At 44.1% G+C, this 17,998-nt stretch overlaps 1 protein-coding gene across 2 annotated transcripts in view; it reads left to right on the forward strand.

Moving 5' to 3' along the window:
• The window catches only part of NSD1 (nuclear receptor binding SET domain protein 1), a 111,928-nt gene that overhangs the window by 23,488 nt on the left and 70,442 nt on the right, over positions 1 to 17,998 (forward strand). For both annotated transcript variants that reach the window (XM_068277065.1, XM_068277066.1), the window contains exons 3-5: positions 373 to 499; positions 8,664 to 8,833; positions 9,412 to 11,449. In XM_068277065.1, the coding sequence (XP_068133166.1) occupies positions 373 to 499; positions 8,664 to 8,833; positions 9,412 to 11,449 (2,335 nt within the window). The remainder of the gene's footprint in view (positions 1 to 372; positions 500 to 8,663; positions 8,834 to 9,411; positions 11,450 to 17,998) is intronic.

Genomic DNA, 17,998 nt, shown 5'->3' on the forward strand with positions numbered 1-17,998 from the left:
GCTTGATTTAAATGGCTTTTTGAGTTGCTTATTTTAATTGCCAGTGTACGATTTCCTCTGCTTTTTTAATCTGTGTGTATGTAACGTTTGTATTTTCTGTAATGTACCATATAAATGCTGGATGTTTTCTGCCTAGCACAGCCTTTTGTGTGAACACTAGACAGTGATTGGTGCAGCTGCTAATAGCAGTCTGACTCTACTGCTGGTCAGGATTTACTCTATAGCTTTCCCCTGCTATGTACTGTATATGCTCTGTAAAGCGTCCTTGTTTAACCTGTTATGCACTTCCCTCTAGACTCTGAGTGTAGGCGGAGCTTTGCAGCAAGCTAATTTAAAAAAAAAAATTTTTTTGTCTTTCTCTTTTTCCCTTAGCGACAACCAAGAAGGAAAAAGACTGATCCTGTAATATACGAAGAAGGAGACATTGTGTGGGCAAAGTTCAGCCGTCGTCCTTGGTGGCCATGTAAGATCTGTGCTGTACCCCCTCTGGAAGAAAAAGGTAACTCAGAGAAGCTTGTCTTGTGCAATTCAGGGATGGACAAATACACTGAGGGTCATATCGGGGCATTCTGGGACAGAGGAGAGCTAAAAATAGACACCAGTAGATGAGAGAATAAAAGTGAAAAAGATTTCAAAATTTAATTTTATCAGAGTAAACAAACCTATTAGGGCCTATTCCCACTAGTTCTGCATCCGTTTTTCTGGATCAAGATTTCTGGATGCAGCTATGGTAATTGATGGATGGTGCAGAAATCTGCAAATTGCATTTAGTGGAAACAGGCCCATAGGCATTCATTGGAGTCAGTTTTTCTGCATCCAAAATCTGCGTGTAGTGGAAACGGGCCCTTAGGTGGATTGGCTATCTTGTCTAATAGAATGTGTGCAGCCTTAAAGTGGAATATAACCCTGCATTTTATCTTTGCACTAAAACATTATTTACAGCATATTATATGCAACCAGCATTTTTTTTTTTTTTTTTTTTTTACTAGACCAGCATTCGAAGGGTTACACACAGAGCTTGAAAGTTCAGTGCAGTGAAATGCTGCCGCATCCGAACTTCAGATAATGTTATATTGTGTTTACTTAACCACCCTGGCGTTCTATTAAGATCGCCAGGGCGGCTGCGGGAGGGTTTTTTTTTTAATAAAAAAAAAAAATTTCATGCAGCCAACTGAAAGTTGGCTGCATGAAAGCCCACTAGAGGGCGCTCCGGATGCGTTCTTCTGATCGCCTCCGGCGACCAGAAGTAACAAGGAAGGCTGCAATGAGCAGCCTTCCTTGTTTCGCTTACCTCGTCGCGGAGTGACGTCAGCCGACGTCCTGACGTCAGCCGCCTCCGATCCAGCCCTTAGCGCTGGCCGGAACTGTTTGTTCCGGCTACGCTGGGCTCAGGCGGCTGGGGGACCCTCTTTCGCCGCTGCACGCGGCGGATCGCCACGCTGCGGCGGTGATCAGGTAGCACACGCGGCTGGCAAAGTGCCGGCTGCGTGTGCTGCTTTTTATTCCATGCAAATCGGCCCAGCAGGGCCTGAGCGGCAGCCTCCGGCGGTAATGGACGAGCTGAGCTCGTCCATACCGCCCGGCTGGTTAAAGGACTTACGAGGCCAAATTAGTGAAAAAAGTTAATTACCTGCATAATCTTTTACGGCACGGAGGGCGCCGTCCGCGCCCTCCGTGCCGATCCGCCGGGTCCCCCCCCCCCCGCTCATTAGCCTCCCGGGCCGGCTCCTGACCCCACGGCCCGGGTCGGGCTCCCCTGCCTCTCCCAAAATGGCCGCTTGCTGTGGCTGCGCAGTCCGCATAGCCACGAGTGCGGCTGCGCAGCTCTAGGGCCAAGCCCCCCCCCCCCCCCCCCGATCCACGCTACGTAGCGTGGATCGGGGAGGTTGGCCCTAGACCTGCGCAGCCGCACTCGCAGCTATGCGGACTGCGCAGCCGCGGCCAGATAGATCCCTATCAAATCTAATCCGAGCCACTATACCCTTTGCCAGCAGCAATACATTACCTGTCCGCCTGCGCGGTTCCCTGCTGTTTCTCATTTGTTTCAGTGTCCTCCTCCATCTTCTTTTCCTTTCCTGTCCTGTGACAAGGAAGTTCAAACAGTAGAGCACCCTCTACTGTTTGAAGTTCGCCTTCTCACAGGACAGGAAGTGAAGACTGAGAAGACGCCGGAAGAAGTGAGAGACTGCTTAGATTTGTGCTGGCGGACAGGTGATGTATTGCGGTGTCGGTCGCTCTAGCTAAATTGTCCGCCTGGGCAGATCGACTGAATTGATCGGTTTTGGGTGGAAATCGGTCGATCGGTCAACATTTGCGCAACAGTTTTACAGCACAGTGATCGAATCTGCTGTATTTCGACAATAAATTGTTTGTGTATGGGTACCTTTTAACCACTTCCCGACCGCCTAACGCACAGCGGCGGCCGGGAAGTGGAGCCCTGAAGGACCGGCTCACCCACAGAGGCGGCGGTCCTTCTAAGGGCATGGGCGGAGCGATCGCGTCATCCGTGACGCGATCCTCCGCCGGCGCCTGTCACCGCTCGCCCGCCGTAACATCCCGCCGGCTATACGGAAGCGCCGGCGGGATGTTAACCCCGCGATCGCCGCATACAAAGTGAATAATACACTTTGTAATGTTTACAAAGTGTATTATACAGGCTGCCTCCTGCCCTGGTGGTCCCAGTGTCCGAGGGACCACCAGGGCAGGCTGCAGCCACCCTAGTCTGCACCCAAGCACACTGATTTCTCCCCCCCCCTGCCCCAGATCGCCCACAGCACCCATCAGACCCCCCCCCTGCCCACCCCCCAGACCCCTGTTTGCACCCAATCACCCCCCTAATCACCCATCAATCACTCCCTGTCACTATCTGTCAACGCTATTTTTTTTTATCCTGCTCCCTGCCCCCTCCTGATCACCCCCCACCCCTCAGATTCTCCCCAGACCACCCCCCCCCCCCCTGTTTACTGTATGCATCTATCCCCCTGATCACCTGTCAATCACCCGTCAATCACCCGTCAATCACCCCCTGTCACTGCCACCCATCAATCAGCCCCTAACCTGCCCCTTGCGGGCAATCTGATCACCCCCCCACACCAATAGATCGCCCACAGATCCGACATCAGATCACCTCCCAAATCCATTGTTTACATCTATTCTCTCCTCTAAACACCCACTAATTACCCATCAATCACCCATCAATCACCCCCTATCACCACCTGTCACTGTTACCCATCAGATCAGACCCTAATCTGCCCCTTGCGGGCACCCAATCACCCGCCCACACGCTCAGATTGCCCTCTGACCCCCCTTATCAATTCACCAGTGCATTAATTACATCTGTTCTTCCCTGTAATAACCCACTGATCACCTGTCAATCACCTGCCAATCACCTATCACCCATCAATCTCCCCCTGTCACTGCCACCCATCAATCACCCGCTGTCACTGCCACCCATCAATCAGCCCCTAACCTGCCCCTTGCGGGCAAACTGATCACCCACCCACACCAATAAATCGCCCGCAGATCCGACATCAGATCACCACCCAAGCGCAGTGTTTCCATCTATTCTCTACCCTAAACACCCACTAATTACCCATCAATCACCCCCTGTCACTGCTACCTATCAGATTAGACCCCTATCTGCCCCTAGGGCACTCAATCACCCGCCCACACCCTCAGAATGCCCTCAGACCCCAGCCCTGATCACCTCACCAGTGCATTGCTTGCATCTATTCCCCCCTCTAATCACACCTTGAGACACCCATCAATCACCTCCTGTCACCCCCTAGCACACCTACCCATCAGATCAGGCCCCAATTTGCCCCGTGTGGGCTCCTGATCACTCGGCCAAACCCTCAGATCCCCCTCAGACCCCCTTCCGATCACCTCCCCAGTGCATTGATTGCATCTATTTTCCCCTCTAACCACCCCCTGAGACACCCATCAATCACCTCCTGTCACCCCCCTAGCACTCCTATCCATCAGATCAGGCCCAATACAACCTGTCATCTAAAAGGCCACCCTGCTTATGACCGGTTCCACAAAATTCGCCCCCTCATAGACCACCTGTCATCAAAATTTGCAGATGCTTATACCCCTGAACAGTCATTTTGAGACATTTGGTTTCCAGACTACTCACGGTTTTGGGCCTTTAAAATGCCAGGGCGGTATAGGAACCCCACAAGTGACCCCATTTTAGAAAAAGACACCCCAAGGTATTCTGTTAGGTGTATGACGAGTTCATAGAAGATTTTATTTTTTGTCAAAAGTTAGCGGAAATTAATTTTTATTGGTTTTTTTTTTCACAAAGTGTCATTTTTCACTAACTTGTGACAAAAAATAAAATCTTCTATGAACTCGCCATACACCTAACGGAATACCTTGGGGTGTCTTCTTTCTAAAATGGGGTCACTTGTGGGGTTCCTATACTGCCCTGGCATTTTAGGGGCCATAAACCGCGAGGAGTAGTCTAGAAAACAAATGCTTCAAAATGATCTGTGAATAGGACGTTGGGCCCCTTAGCGCACCTAGGCTGCAAAAAAGTGTCACACATGTGGTACCGCCGTACTCAGGAAAAGTAGTATAATGTGTTTTGGGGTGTATTTTTACACATACCCATGCTGGGTGGGAGAAATTTCTATGTAAATGGACAATTGTGTGTAAAAAAATCAAACAATTGTCATTTACAGAGATATTTCTCCCACTTAGCATGGGTATGTGTAAAAATACACCCCAAAACGCATTATACTACTTCTCCTGAGTACGGCGGTACCACATGTGTGGCACTTTTTTACACCCTAAGTACGCTAAGGGGCCCAAAGTCCAATGAGTACCTTTAGGATTTCACAGGTCATTTTGCGACATTTGGTTTCAAGACTACTCCTCACGGTTTAGGGCCCCTAAAATGCCAGGGCAGTATAGGAACCCCACAAATGACCCCATTCTAGAAAGAAGACACCCAAAGGTATTCCGTACGGAGTATGGTGAGTTCATAGAAGATTTTATTTTTTGTCACAAGTTAGCGGAAAATGACACTTTGTGAAAAAAAACTATTAAAATCAATTTCCGCTAACTTGTGACAAAAAAATAAAAACTTCTATGAACTCACCATACTCCTAACGGAATACCTTGGGGTGTCTTCTTTCTAAAATGGGGTCATTAGTGGGGTTCCTATACTGCCCTGGCATTTTAGGGGCCCTAAACCGCGAGGAGTAGTCTTGAAACAAAAATGACCTGTGAAATCCTAAAGGTACTCATTGGACTTTGGGCCCCTTAGTGCAGTTAGGGTGCAAAAAAAGTGCCACACATGTGGTATCGCCGTACTCAGGAGAAGTAGTATAATGTGTTTTGGGGTGTATTTTTACACATACCCATGCTGGGTGGGAGAAATACCTCTGTAAATGACAATCTTTTGATTTTTTTACACACAATTGTCCATTTACAGAGGTATTTCTCCCACCCAGCATGGGTATGTGTAAAAATACACCCCAAAACACATTGTACTACTTCTCCCGAGTATGGCGATACCACGTGTGGCACTTTTTTGCACCCTAACTGCGCTAAAGGGCCCAAAGTCCAATGAGTACCTTTAGGATTTTACAGGTCATTTTGAGAAATTTCGTTTCAAGACTACTCCTCACGGTTTAGGGCCCCTTAAATGCCAGGGCAGTATAGGAACCCCACAAATGACCCCATTTTAGAAAGAAGACACCTCAAGGTATTCCGTTAGTAGTATGGCGAGTTCATAGAAGATTTTATTTTTTGTCACAAGTTAGCGGAAATTGCTTTTAATTGTGTTTTTTCACAAAGTGTCATTTTCTGCTAACTTTTGACAAAAAATAAAATCTTCTATGAACTCACCATACTCCTAACGGAATACCTTGGGGTGTCTTCTTTCTAAAATGGGGTCATTTGTGGGGTTCCTATACTGCCCTGGCATTTTAGGGGCCCTAAACCGTGAGGAGTAGTCTTGAAACGAAATGTCTCAAAATGACCTGTGAAATCCTAAAGGTACTCATTGGACTTTGGGCCCTTTAGCGCAGTTAGGGTGCAAAAAAGTGCCACACATGTGGTATCGCCGTACTCAGGAGAAGTAGTATAATGTGTTTTGTGGTGTATTTTTACACATACCCATGCTGAGTGGGAGAAAGATCTCTGTAAATGGACAATTGTGTGTAAAAAAAAATTAACAAATTGTCATTTACAGAGATATTTCTCCCACCCAGCATGGGTATGTGTAAAAATACACCCCAAAACACATTATACTACTTCTCCTGAGTACGGCAATACCACATGTGTGGCACTTTTTTGCAGCCTAACTGCACTAAGGGGTCCAAAGTCCAATGAGCACCTTTAGGCTTTACAGGGGTGCTTACAATTTAGCACCCCCCAAAATGTCAGGACAGTAAACACACCCCACAAATGACCCCATTTTGGAAAGTAGACCCTTCAAGGTATTCAGAGAGGGGCATGGTGAGTCCGTGGCAGATTTCATTTTTTTTTGTCGCAAGTTAGAAGAAATGGAAACTTTTTTTTTTTTTTTTCTCACAAAGTGTCATTTTCCGCTTACTTGTGACAAAAAATAATATCTTCTATGAACTCACTATGCCTCTCAGTGAATACTTTGGGATGTCTTCTTTCCAAAATGGGGTCATTTGGGGGGTATTTATACTATCCTGGAATTCTAGCCCCTCATGAAACATGACAGGGGGTCAGAAAAGTCAGAGATGCTTGAAAATGGGAAAATTCACTTTTTGCACCATAGTTTGTAAACGCTATAACTTTTACCCAAACCAATAAATATACACTGAATGGTTTTTTTTTTTATCAAAAACATGTTTGTCCACATTTTTCGCGCTGCATGTATACAGAAATTTTACTTTATTTGAAAAATGTCAGCACAGAAAGTTAAAAAAATCATTTTTTTGCCAAAATTCATGTCTTTTTTGATGAATATAATAAAAAGTAAAAATCGCAGGAGCAATTAAATAGCACCAAAAGAAAGCTTTATTAGTGACAAGAAAAGGAGCCAAAATTCATTTAGGTGGTAGGTTGTATGAGCGAGCAATAAACCGTGAAAGCTGCAGTGGTCTGAATGGAAAAAAAGTGGCCGGTCCTTAAGGGGTAGAAAGCCCTAGGTCCTCAAGTGGTTAAGGTGGCCACACACCATACAATTTTAAATGTCTTTTCAATTCAGGAATTGCAATCAATTTTTCTGACTGATTGTAACATTTAAAATCTGACCAATGTACCGCACACATATATGTTCAATTTTTCCCCAATTATGAAAGAAATGATTGAAAAATCTGAAAAAAAAATTGCTTGGGTCTGTACATCAAGTAATTGACAATCTACCACACACCATACAATTTAAAAAAAAAAATTGATCAGAAAAATCCAACAAATACGTTCTTCTTTTATTGAATAAAAACTGGAAATTCGATCAGATTTTTTTTTTTTTTTTTTAATTTTTTTTTTTTTTTGGGACAATCGATCATTTTATCAAATAGCTGTAAAAATTGATAATTTTATTGTAAGGTGTGTGTGTGGTCACCTTTAGCATAACCCACCAGTAGGTGGCAATTGCACATTCTGAGCAGTATCTACCTTCCATCTTGCATTCTATGTGGTCAGTGCGGTGCACACAAACAGTCACTCCATCATGCTGCCTCAGCCTAGTGAGCTGCATATTTCCTGTGGATGTGAGGAAAATGTCTTTGGGTACAAAGTAATAGTAGATGTGAGAAGTCTGTAGGCTTTTGGGAAAAGCTATACACAATAAATTGTCATGTGAGCTGACCAATCATTGAGGCAGGGGTCACACTTGTCAGCTTTCGTGCACGTTTTATGCACAGAAATACTGATTTCAACTGAGAGCTCATGTTAATCAATGGGCTAGGTCACACTTGAATGCAGATTTTGCACGCAGAAAAAAAAAATCTTGCACAATTCGTCAGTTTTCTCTATAAATTACATTAGCTGCTGTAAGGCAGGGGTCACACTTGTCTTTCAGTTTTCTGAAAAGTGTACAAAACAAGTGTGACCCCTGCCTCATTGTTTGTAGGTAATTTTAATCATTCTCTTTGTATTACGGTAAATGTTTTCTCTGGTATAGGACGATTCAGTGTTATCCAGCAAGCTTGTTGGCTCATTGTACACAGGTGAAATTGTTGCAGATGCTTTTTGAGCTGTCTTTAGGGTAGATGCAGAGAGGCTCCCAAAACTATTCTCATGCCCTTGCCAGTATGTGTATTTTGCAAGTAACTTAACAGAGGCTCCGTGCCCACTTGCAGCAGCACTGCCTTTGCTCCTCAACTGAAAGTGATGTGGCCCAATGCATGGTGGAATTTGTAGGCACATTATAAAGATGAATGAACACAGGAAGGGTGTAAGTGAGGTCATAGCACAGCTTCACTTGCCCTTTACATAGTTGGAAATTGAGAGAAGGGCACTAAAGTAAAGAAAAACTGCTCAATGGAGGCTACAATAGAAGTAAAGCTGCATTTTCAAAGGAGAAAGCTAGGGGGACGTTTTAAGTTTTACTTACAATGGTTGAAATGTTTCCTGTTAAAGAGCAGGAAAATAAGTAAAGTGATGTAAAAAAAAAAAAAAAAATTAATGAGAAAGGGCCTTTTACAACATCTCTCTTTTTCTGTTTTCCTCAGGTGCATCCACTGCAAAGTCACCGCGACGTTATTATGTGGAAACTTTGGGGGAGCTAACGGAGAAGGTTTGGGTGACCGCAAAAGCAGTTGTTCCATTCAAAGGGGTTTATCAGTTTGAAGAGTTGCCCGACTCAAGACTGGCTCAAAAAGAAGGCGGTAGTAAACCTCGGGTGAGTAATGCGTGTGAGGAAGGAAATTATAAACCATTAGAAATTACTTTTTTTTTTTTTTTTTCCTTAATGCCCGTTCTTATCACGTCTTTCTCTAAACTGTGCTATGCCTAATGGCAACATAATTACTACCCACATGAAAAGACTAGCCGAGAGCTATTATAAAAGGTCAACCAAGAAGGTGTTTGACCATATACTCTTAAGCTACGTACACAAGCATGACTAAAGTTGACCCATAATGACCACCTCAGCCGATAGTCAGGTGTGTGTACAGTGGCCCCCCGAACACTGCCGCAAGCGAACAACTTGCGTGGTGTCACGTACGTGCCGCTCTGCCATCCCTCCTCATAGCAACACGTATCTGTGCAGCCTGGCCCAGTGATGTGACCAGGGGATTGGGTCCCGCTCTCCGGGCGACATCAGCCATAGGTGTGTACACACATTAAGTGACCAGTACTGATTGATTACAAGGTCAGTTTATGTTGCTCAAGTATACTCCAAGGTGACTTTACTATTAAAAGGTTTTTCCCAGTTTGCCTCAACCAACATTCTAATTTTTGTTTTTTGTTTTCCTTAAGATTCCATCAAAACTCCTACCACTATGGCAGTCAAGTATCACTCATGCTCAGGATTGCCTTGCCAAGACGGAGTATGGCGATATAGTGCAGATGGGAAGCCACATGGACCAGAAGCCAGAATATGGTGGAAAAGAATTCACTGGGATAATAAACAACGTTTTGAATGGCTTTGTAAAGTCTCCTCTGCGTAGCACTGTTCCTTCCCCTTGCATCACAACAGACAAGAGAAAACAAGGTATAAACCGAAAGCCTTTAAATAAGAACTCTTCCCAGACTAAACCTTTCACTGAAGATGTGGTCTCATCTAAGCAGGCTTACTCTCCTGAATATTGGTCTAATGAAATATGTGATGAAAAAATTAGAATGCCACCATCTCGTAAAGAAAATTCTGATTCCATTCAAGTTTTTAGAAATGCCAATAACCCTAGTAAAGAAATAAGTGCCAGTCCTGAGCTAGTGGAACAAGACCAGAATCGAATGGACACACAATCGTCAAACAATCATGATGAATCTGCTACAATGCCAACAGGCTCTTTAACAGGAGATAAACGTAAAGGTGAGCCAGACACCTTTAACCATCATCCAAAGCCAAGTGTCGGCTCTGGAGAGGATTTGTCCTCAGGAACTGCTAAAAACAAGAAACGTGTCAGGGACTATTCTGTATCCACACCTACAGGTTCTAATAAAAAACCTTCCAGATCCAAAGACTCTTCAGTCTGCAGCAAGGATATGTCACCGACTAGATTATCTGTGTCAAGTTCTCCTGGGGACACTCGAATATCGCCATTGGCAAATAGTAATAGTGAAGGAAGCCAAGCATTGAATAATGTGACTAGGCCTCTAAATGATCAAAACAAATTGTGCACCATGGGTGAAAACATACGTGAACATTGCATTATGGGCTCCCAGACTTCTTCACCAGCTCCCAGTAAGCCTGGTTGCACAGAACTCTCAGGATCTGACTTAAGTAAAAGGTCTTGTGATTTACAGAAGGAAGAGCCCATCGAGCTTAGCAAGGAGAATAGTGTTGATCATGAGGCATCAAAGTCTCCTTCTCCCTTGCATTTCCCTTCTCCTCCTATCCAAAGTAGAATACCCATGGAACCGGACTATAAATTTAGCAGCTTGTTGATGATGCTGAAAGATCTTCATGATACCAAAACAAAAGAGAGGCAGGTGATGACTGGAAAAAACACATCTTCCTTGCCTAGCAATATGAATACTAGTCAGTCAGATGTAGTTCACAAACCTTCATTGGATAGTGGTGTGACTCCAGAGCATGCAAGCACAGATTCTCCAGTAAAGCCTAGCTCTCCTTTTCAGGCTGGTGCCCAAAATCTCAGCAGCTCCCCGGGTGGCTCGAGTGACTCTGTAATAAGTTTTAGTACAAAAGTACCTCCCACAAATAGAAGATTTACCAAGCCTTGCATTTTACAAAAGAGACGAAGTAGGGCAGCAGAGGACCTAAAACCAAGTATATTTTGTTCTCCACCGAAGGAGAGTATGTCTGCAGCTGGCATGGAGAAAGCTCAGACTTCAGATGGGCCAAAGCCAGCATCTTCCCCCAATAATAAATTATCTTCTCAAAGTAACACACTAAGAATACATAATAGCAATGCTTTATCTTGTGATCCTTTTGCACAGACGAACATTAAAAGAAGTACGGTTTCTGCACAACCTAACCAAACCGTCATACATAAAACAGTTATTAAAATCAAAGAGGAACCAGAAGAACCTCCAGAATTGAGCAGAGAGAGCGTGGTGGAGGAGTCTGATGATGCTAACTGTGTTGCACCAAAAAAACGCTGGCAAAGGTTTGGCTATTCTGTGGAAGAAAGCCACAAGGACACCTCTTCAAAAGGCTGCGCCCCGCTGGCCACTGAGAATTGCGCCCGACTGGCCACTGACCAAGACGGCACCTTGCTCGTCCCTGATCAGGATTGCACCTCCCTGGCCACAGGTCGCAGTGATGCAAACAAAACAGCAGCTGACATCACTGAGCCCGTTATTGCAGCACAACCAGCCCCACCAAAACGAGGTAATTTATTATTATTATTTATTATTATTGTTCATATTCTCTTCCTTTACTTAAACAGCATAAACATAACATTTTTGTTGTACAATAAAAAATAATAGGGTGTACAAATCACAAACTTGAATGGATAACAGCTGCAAATTATAACCTAGGAGGAAAAGGATGCAATCCTAAAATTATTGATTGAATTTATATGGATCAATGGATTACAGTCTGGGGTTAATGGAGTTCTCCAGGGTGTGCTGAATAAAAGCAATCACCTTTAGGTATATTGGTTTTTGCCAATAATCTTTGAACACCATCTTCTTTTCTCTTGCTTTCATGGTTTGAGATTGTTCTGAAAATGGCATTCTTGCCTTAGAAAACACGTTGTATGAGGGAGTGATGTGAAACTCTTTTAGAAGCGTTGCTCTAGTAACAAGTAGTTAATTCTAGGCAGAACACAGGCATTCCCTTATCCTCTAAGATCACCATGTTGTGCTTGAAGTTGTAGTAATCTGTTTCTCCTTACTTCTTCAAATAGGTGAGCTTTCCAGCTTGCTAGATAATGTTAAATGTGTGCAAATTATAACATTGGATGGACAAAAAGGTGAAAAGTGTAAAATGCACGTTCTTAATATTGACCCCCCAGTGACCAGTCCATTGAAATTTTAAGGAATTGTCTTTTGAATAACAAAAGTGAGATTTTATAGCGATGGCTCCTAAAAGAGCTATTTCATTCTGTTAAAGATGGCCTAATCCTAATGGCACAAGAGTAAGTTGCAAAAGAGTGTGAGTGATCTAGAGAAGTTCAGGTGCCATGCATGGGATGGGGTTATAATGCAGGTATACCTTACCTTATCTTAATCAATGTATGAGCAGAACGGACATTTAAGGGTGTATTTTTATGTGAACTTGGAAATGTAACAAGGGGAGGAGTTTTAAGGTCACCTAAAGTTATTTGTATAGCGCCGACTCTGTACAGAGTATATTGTCTTGTCATTTATAGTTTGGATTTGACACTAGGGGGAATAGGGATGTGAATGAAGTGCAGAGAGGAATAGCAGAAGTCAGTAACATTCATGGTTCGTTTATAAAGGCAATTGGGATGGATAAGAGACCATATGCACTTTTTGTCACCTGATCATTTGTTTGCTTATGTGTAGCTCTGGTGGCTTCTGCTCCTACACATTCCCAAGCCATAGTTTACCTCTGGCCAAGCTGATGTTCTAGAACATGTCCAATTTCTTGGTATGTTTTTCTGCAAGTTGTTATAATTTTGAGCTAATAAATGGTACTAGTAAAATATTCTTATGTGTAAATTTCTACTGCCCTAAGGAGGGAAATTTACTGAGGCTGGCGCTAATTAACCAGCGGCTGCTACAGGCTTTGGTAGGCTAAACGTCTCTCTCCTTGGTCAGTGGAGAGAGGCATGTTTCCTTATTATGAATATGGTTATAACACAACCCAGAATTCTTTGTAGAGTTCTGCTTTACATTTCTTCTCAAGGTTTAGCAATGAGGCGTGTCCACTTTTCAACTCCTAAGAAGTAACATTGGAGTTTCATGGGCAAGTGGAATGATATCTGTTCAGTACAGGTTTTATAAATGAGTGCAATTGTCTTGTGTAAAAATATTATTACTATTGTTTAATTCTATTAGTGTTTTACAAGCCATTTTGTAGTTTTTGTTTTTATAGGGCTTATTTAATGTTCTTGTAAAATATTCAGTCTCAAATGATAGCTGCGCACATAGATTATTTGCAATCTGTGTTCCACACTCCAAGTGGCAGACGGAACTTCTCCTTGACAGGACAGACACTCAGCTCCACTTCAGTGAGGCACCACCACCACACCCCAAGCAGTGGCCACTCACCGTTATATCAGACCCTTTGTTAGATGGGTCCACAGCGCTTGTGGGGTCGTCTGGCCACCCCCTGCCGTTTAGAATGAAGATCTCCTTCTCACCACTCACTGTCACAGCTGCTGATTCTTTCACCTCAAAAAGACATATGCCAGAGCTCCCATAGCGTAAAATTGTATATAAAATTTATTATTAAAAGAATATTACACTTACAAACATTTCCAAGGTTTTCCGCATAGAGTTTTAGTGGGCTCCACCCCAAACGTTGGCCGCCGGGTCGGCTGTGGAGCGCTGTTTCTTTCACCTTCCCCTCTGCCTGCCACGTTACTCCCCTCGGATAATGGTAGGTCGCGTGTACTTGACCGGTTTCGTCGCTCTACGCGACTCCTCAGAAGCATGCGCGGCCTGCTCGTATCTGTTTTAAATACCCTTTGCTCAGTTAAAATCTCCCTCCTCCCCTCCCTCCCTAACCCGGAAATCATATCCTTTTAACCAATATCCTGTTCTCACTCTTCTTCCCATGTGATGTCATCAGTTATTAGTTGCCACGGCCCCCATGCTAAAGGAAGATGTGCACATGTTTTCTGCGCTCCTCACCGCCCCCCTCTACCCATATTGGTGGCCATGGCAACCTCACTGTTTGTCCTGCGCTTATTCCTATGTATTTCAGCGCTCCAAAGCCCTCCCGGGTGCCATCTGAAATTCTACATCTCTAGGAGGATACATTACATACAATTGCGTGTTACATATTAGTAGGATAGGCTACACATGATTGAATAGTGGCCATATTACCCACTACTCCGTTCCTGTCACATCACAACATTATTCCATGCCAGTTATTATGACAAGGAGGGCTCAGACAAAGAGATTCTGCAGATCAATATTTTTTACATCTCATTAATAATTTCTCCTTCCCTGTTCCCACCACCATTGCAGGCTGGGCTGCCTCCAAGATTTTCCATCCTGCAATTATAGTGCAATGCCCCCTATTGGGGGATGCAAGTCCTTATAGTGCTCCTTTCTCCATCCTTAATTTTTAAATCCATAATACTCCAATTCCCCCCATTCAATATCAATAATAAACCTAACAACTGGTGTGATAAAAATTCTATAAAAATCCTTTCAGTACAACTATAGTGAAATATATGTATAATTGTGCCCAATAATCCATGTACCCAAAAAAATTAAGGATTCCAATCCCGGAGGCATCCCTCACCCACCTAATCATTAGCAAGAAAGCAGACCAGATCAATAGCAGCATTATGTCCCTTCGGTTTTAAGGTGTCCAAGAGGTAAATCCACTTTGTTTCCCTCTGTGAAACCTCCTTCACCATATCCCCCCCCCCCCCCCCCCCCCCCCTCCACGGTCTGGTGACCTTTTCAACCCCACAGAAAGTCAAGAGTGAAGGGTTGCTGTTATGAACTTTTTTGAAATGGGCCGACAAGCTATGACTCATCAGCCCCTTGGCAATATTCCTGAGGTGTTCCCCTATCCTTTCTTTTAAGGGCCTAGTTGTTCTTCCCACATATTGTGTCCCACACGGACACCATGCTACATAAATTACAAACCTGTCATTACATGTAATGAAGTCCCTTATTTTTATACTTTTCCCTATAGATTTGCCCCTGACATGTGTGACCCTTCCAGCCCTGGCCTCTCTACATCCCTTACAATCTCTGCATGGATGAAATCCTGGGCGCTGCCATCCTTGGAGCCTAGGGGGCTGTCTTTGGGGTTCCACTCAACTTGGGGCTAGAATGTTCTTTAAATTTGGGGCCTTTCTGTATATGAATCTGGGTCTAGTTGGTAATATTTTACTCAATTCTACGTCAGATAGTAGGATCTCCCAGTGTTTATTAACTATACCTTCAATTTTTTTTATATTGACTGTTGTACTCAGTGACGAACGCCAAACTGTGCGTATTTCCCTGACTATCTTCATTGTTCACCCGATGCACTAATTCCCGTCTATCTGTGTGCTTAACCCTTTCTATTTCCCCTTCCAAAAAGTGCTCTTCATACCCCTTCTCCATGAATCTGTTTTTCAATACATCTGATTGTGTCTTATAATCTTCCATACTGCTACAATTTCTTCTCAATCGTGTAAACTGTCCCCTAGGAACATTCTTTATCCAATTTGGGTGGTGGCCACTCTTCGTGGAAATATATCCATTGCGATCCGTGGCCTTAAAATACGTTTTTGTTCTAATTTTATTCCCTATAACCATAAGTTGAAGATCCAAATAATTAATCCTTTCAGTGTTGTGCTCATGTGTCAATCTAATATTTAACGTGTTTTCATTAAGTTTTACCATATATGTGTCCAACTCTTCTGCCGTTCCCCTCCATAAAATTAACAAGTCGTCAATATACCTTTTCCAGGTAGTCACCCCACCTGGTGACCCTGTCAATACCTCCTCTTCCCATTTACCCATGTACAGGTTCGCCAGGCTAGGTGCGAACCCCGCCCCCATTGCACATCCCCTATGTTGTCTATAATACTTGCCCCCGTGCCAAAAATAGTTTTTTTCTAACGCAAATCTTAATACCTCCAGCAAAAAATCCACCTGTTCTTCTGGTATCACCCCCTCCCTCTCCATGTAGTACCTAACTGCTTCTATACCTTTTTCTTGTGGTATACTAGTATAAAGTGAGGAGACATCTGCCGTCACCAGCAGAGTCCCCTCACTAATTTCCATTCCGTCCACCTCCTGGATAGTATGTTTTGTGTCTCTCAGTATACACGGTAACTTTGCGACTAATGGCTGCAGAAAGTTGTCCAGGTATTGGCCCAGCCTATGGGTCAAGGAGCCCAATCCACTTAGGATGGGTCTCCCCGGGGGGTTCACCAGGTCCTTGTGCACCTTTGGGACCTGGTAGATCACTGGGATTTTGGGGGAATTAGGGATGAGAAACCTGTATTCAGCGTCCAGCAGGCAACCCATATCTAGCCCTTTCGTCAGCAATTGTCTCAGTTCCAACATGTATCGCTGGGTGGGGTCCCCTCTAAGTACTTTGTACGTGTCCTCATCCTGTACCAGTCTATTCAATTCAGTCCTATATTGTACTTTATTTAGGACCACGACTCCCCCCCCCCCCCCCCCCTTATCCGCTGGTCGTACTACCAATCCTTTTGTGTCCAACAGACTTTTGGCCACATTCTTTACCCCCGGATAGTTCTTCTCTGGAATCTCTCTAATTTCATTACTGACCAATTTCTTAAAAGCTCCAATAGCCTGGAATCCTGTCTCTTGTGGATTAAATGTGGAATTGTTCTTGAGGTTAGTATGTGTGTACCTTGTAGGTTGGTTAAAATTTGCTGGATGGTTAATTCTACCATTAAATCCTTCCCTTTTGGAAAAGTATTTTTTCAAATTTAGTTTGCGTGTGAATTTCTCTAGGTCTATATACGTGGCAAATTTATTCAAGCCTTTCTTAGGGGCAAATGTCAATCCTTCATTCAGTACTCGTATCTCCCCATTTGTTAGTGGAACTCCACTCAGATTAAATATCCCTTTACCCTCTATTTTTTCCTTATTTTTTTGGCGCTCCCTTCTTCCACCCCTTGTCCCCCTTCTGCACCTCTTTTTCCTGGTAAGTAGCCTGTTTCTTCCACCCAGTCTGTTTGGTGGTACATCCTGTCCTCCCCCAAAAAATTCTCATATTGGCCCTGTTGGGCAAGGGAGTCATATCTGTTGCTCAAAGGTATATGGTAGGTGGGTTCCTGGCCCTGGTTGTTATAATGATGGGACGCTGGGTGCGGTATATATTGCCCTCCCATTGGTCGTCCCCCTCTCCCCCCACCCCCCGGTGCTCCCCTATAGGGTCTCCAACTCGGTCTCGCCTGTGTGGGTAACGACCCCGCAGGTTGTGTTGGTCTATATGTCTCTCTGGGGTACCAAAAAGTGCTCTTCATACCCCTTCTCCATGAATCTGTTTTTCAATACATCTGATTGTGTCTTATAATCTTCCATACTGCTACAATTTCTTCTCAATCGTGTAAACTGTCCCCTAGGAACATTCTTTATCCAATTTGGGTGGTGGCCACTCTTCGTGGAAATATATCCATTGCGATCCGTGGCCTTAAAATACGTTTTTGTTCTAATTTTATTCCCTATAACCATAAGTTGAAGATCCAAATAATTAATCCTTTCAGTGTTGTGCTCATGTGTCAATCTTCCTTTAGCATGGGGGCCGTGGCAACTAATAACTGATGACATCACATGGGAAGAAGAGTGAGAACACGTCCTATTGGACGAACTCTAAACCACCGTGAGACGCATGAGGAAGCCGCCCAGTGGCCGGGAAGGTTACTTCCGGCACACGGACGGAGGATATTGGTTAAAAGGATATGATTTCCGGGTTAGGGAGGGAGGGGAGGAGGGAGATTTTAACTGAGCAAAGGGTATTTAAAACAGATACGAGCAGGCCGCGCATGCTTCTGAGGAGTCGCGTAGAGCGACGAAACCGGTCAAGTACACGCGACCTACCATTATCCGAGGGGAGTAACGTGGCAGGCAGAGGGGAAGGTGAAAGAAACAGCGCTCCACAGCCGACCCGGCGGCCAACGTTTGGGGTGGAGCCCACTAAAACTCTATGCGGAAAACCTTGGAAATGTTTGTAAGTGTAATATTCTTTTAATAATAAATTTTATATACAATTTTACGCTATGGGAGCTCTGGCATATGTCTTTTTGAGGTGAAAGAATCA

Source organism: Hyperolius riggenbachi, chromosome 3 (genome assembly GCF_040937935.1).
Source record: "Hyperolius riggenbachi isolate aHypRig1 chromosome 3, aHypRig1.pri, whole genome shotgun sequence".
Lineage (NCBI taxonomy): Eukaryota > Metazoa > Chordata > Amphibia > Anura > Hyperoliidae > Hyperolius > Hyperolius riggenbachi.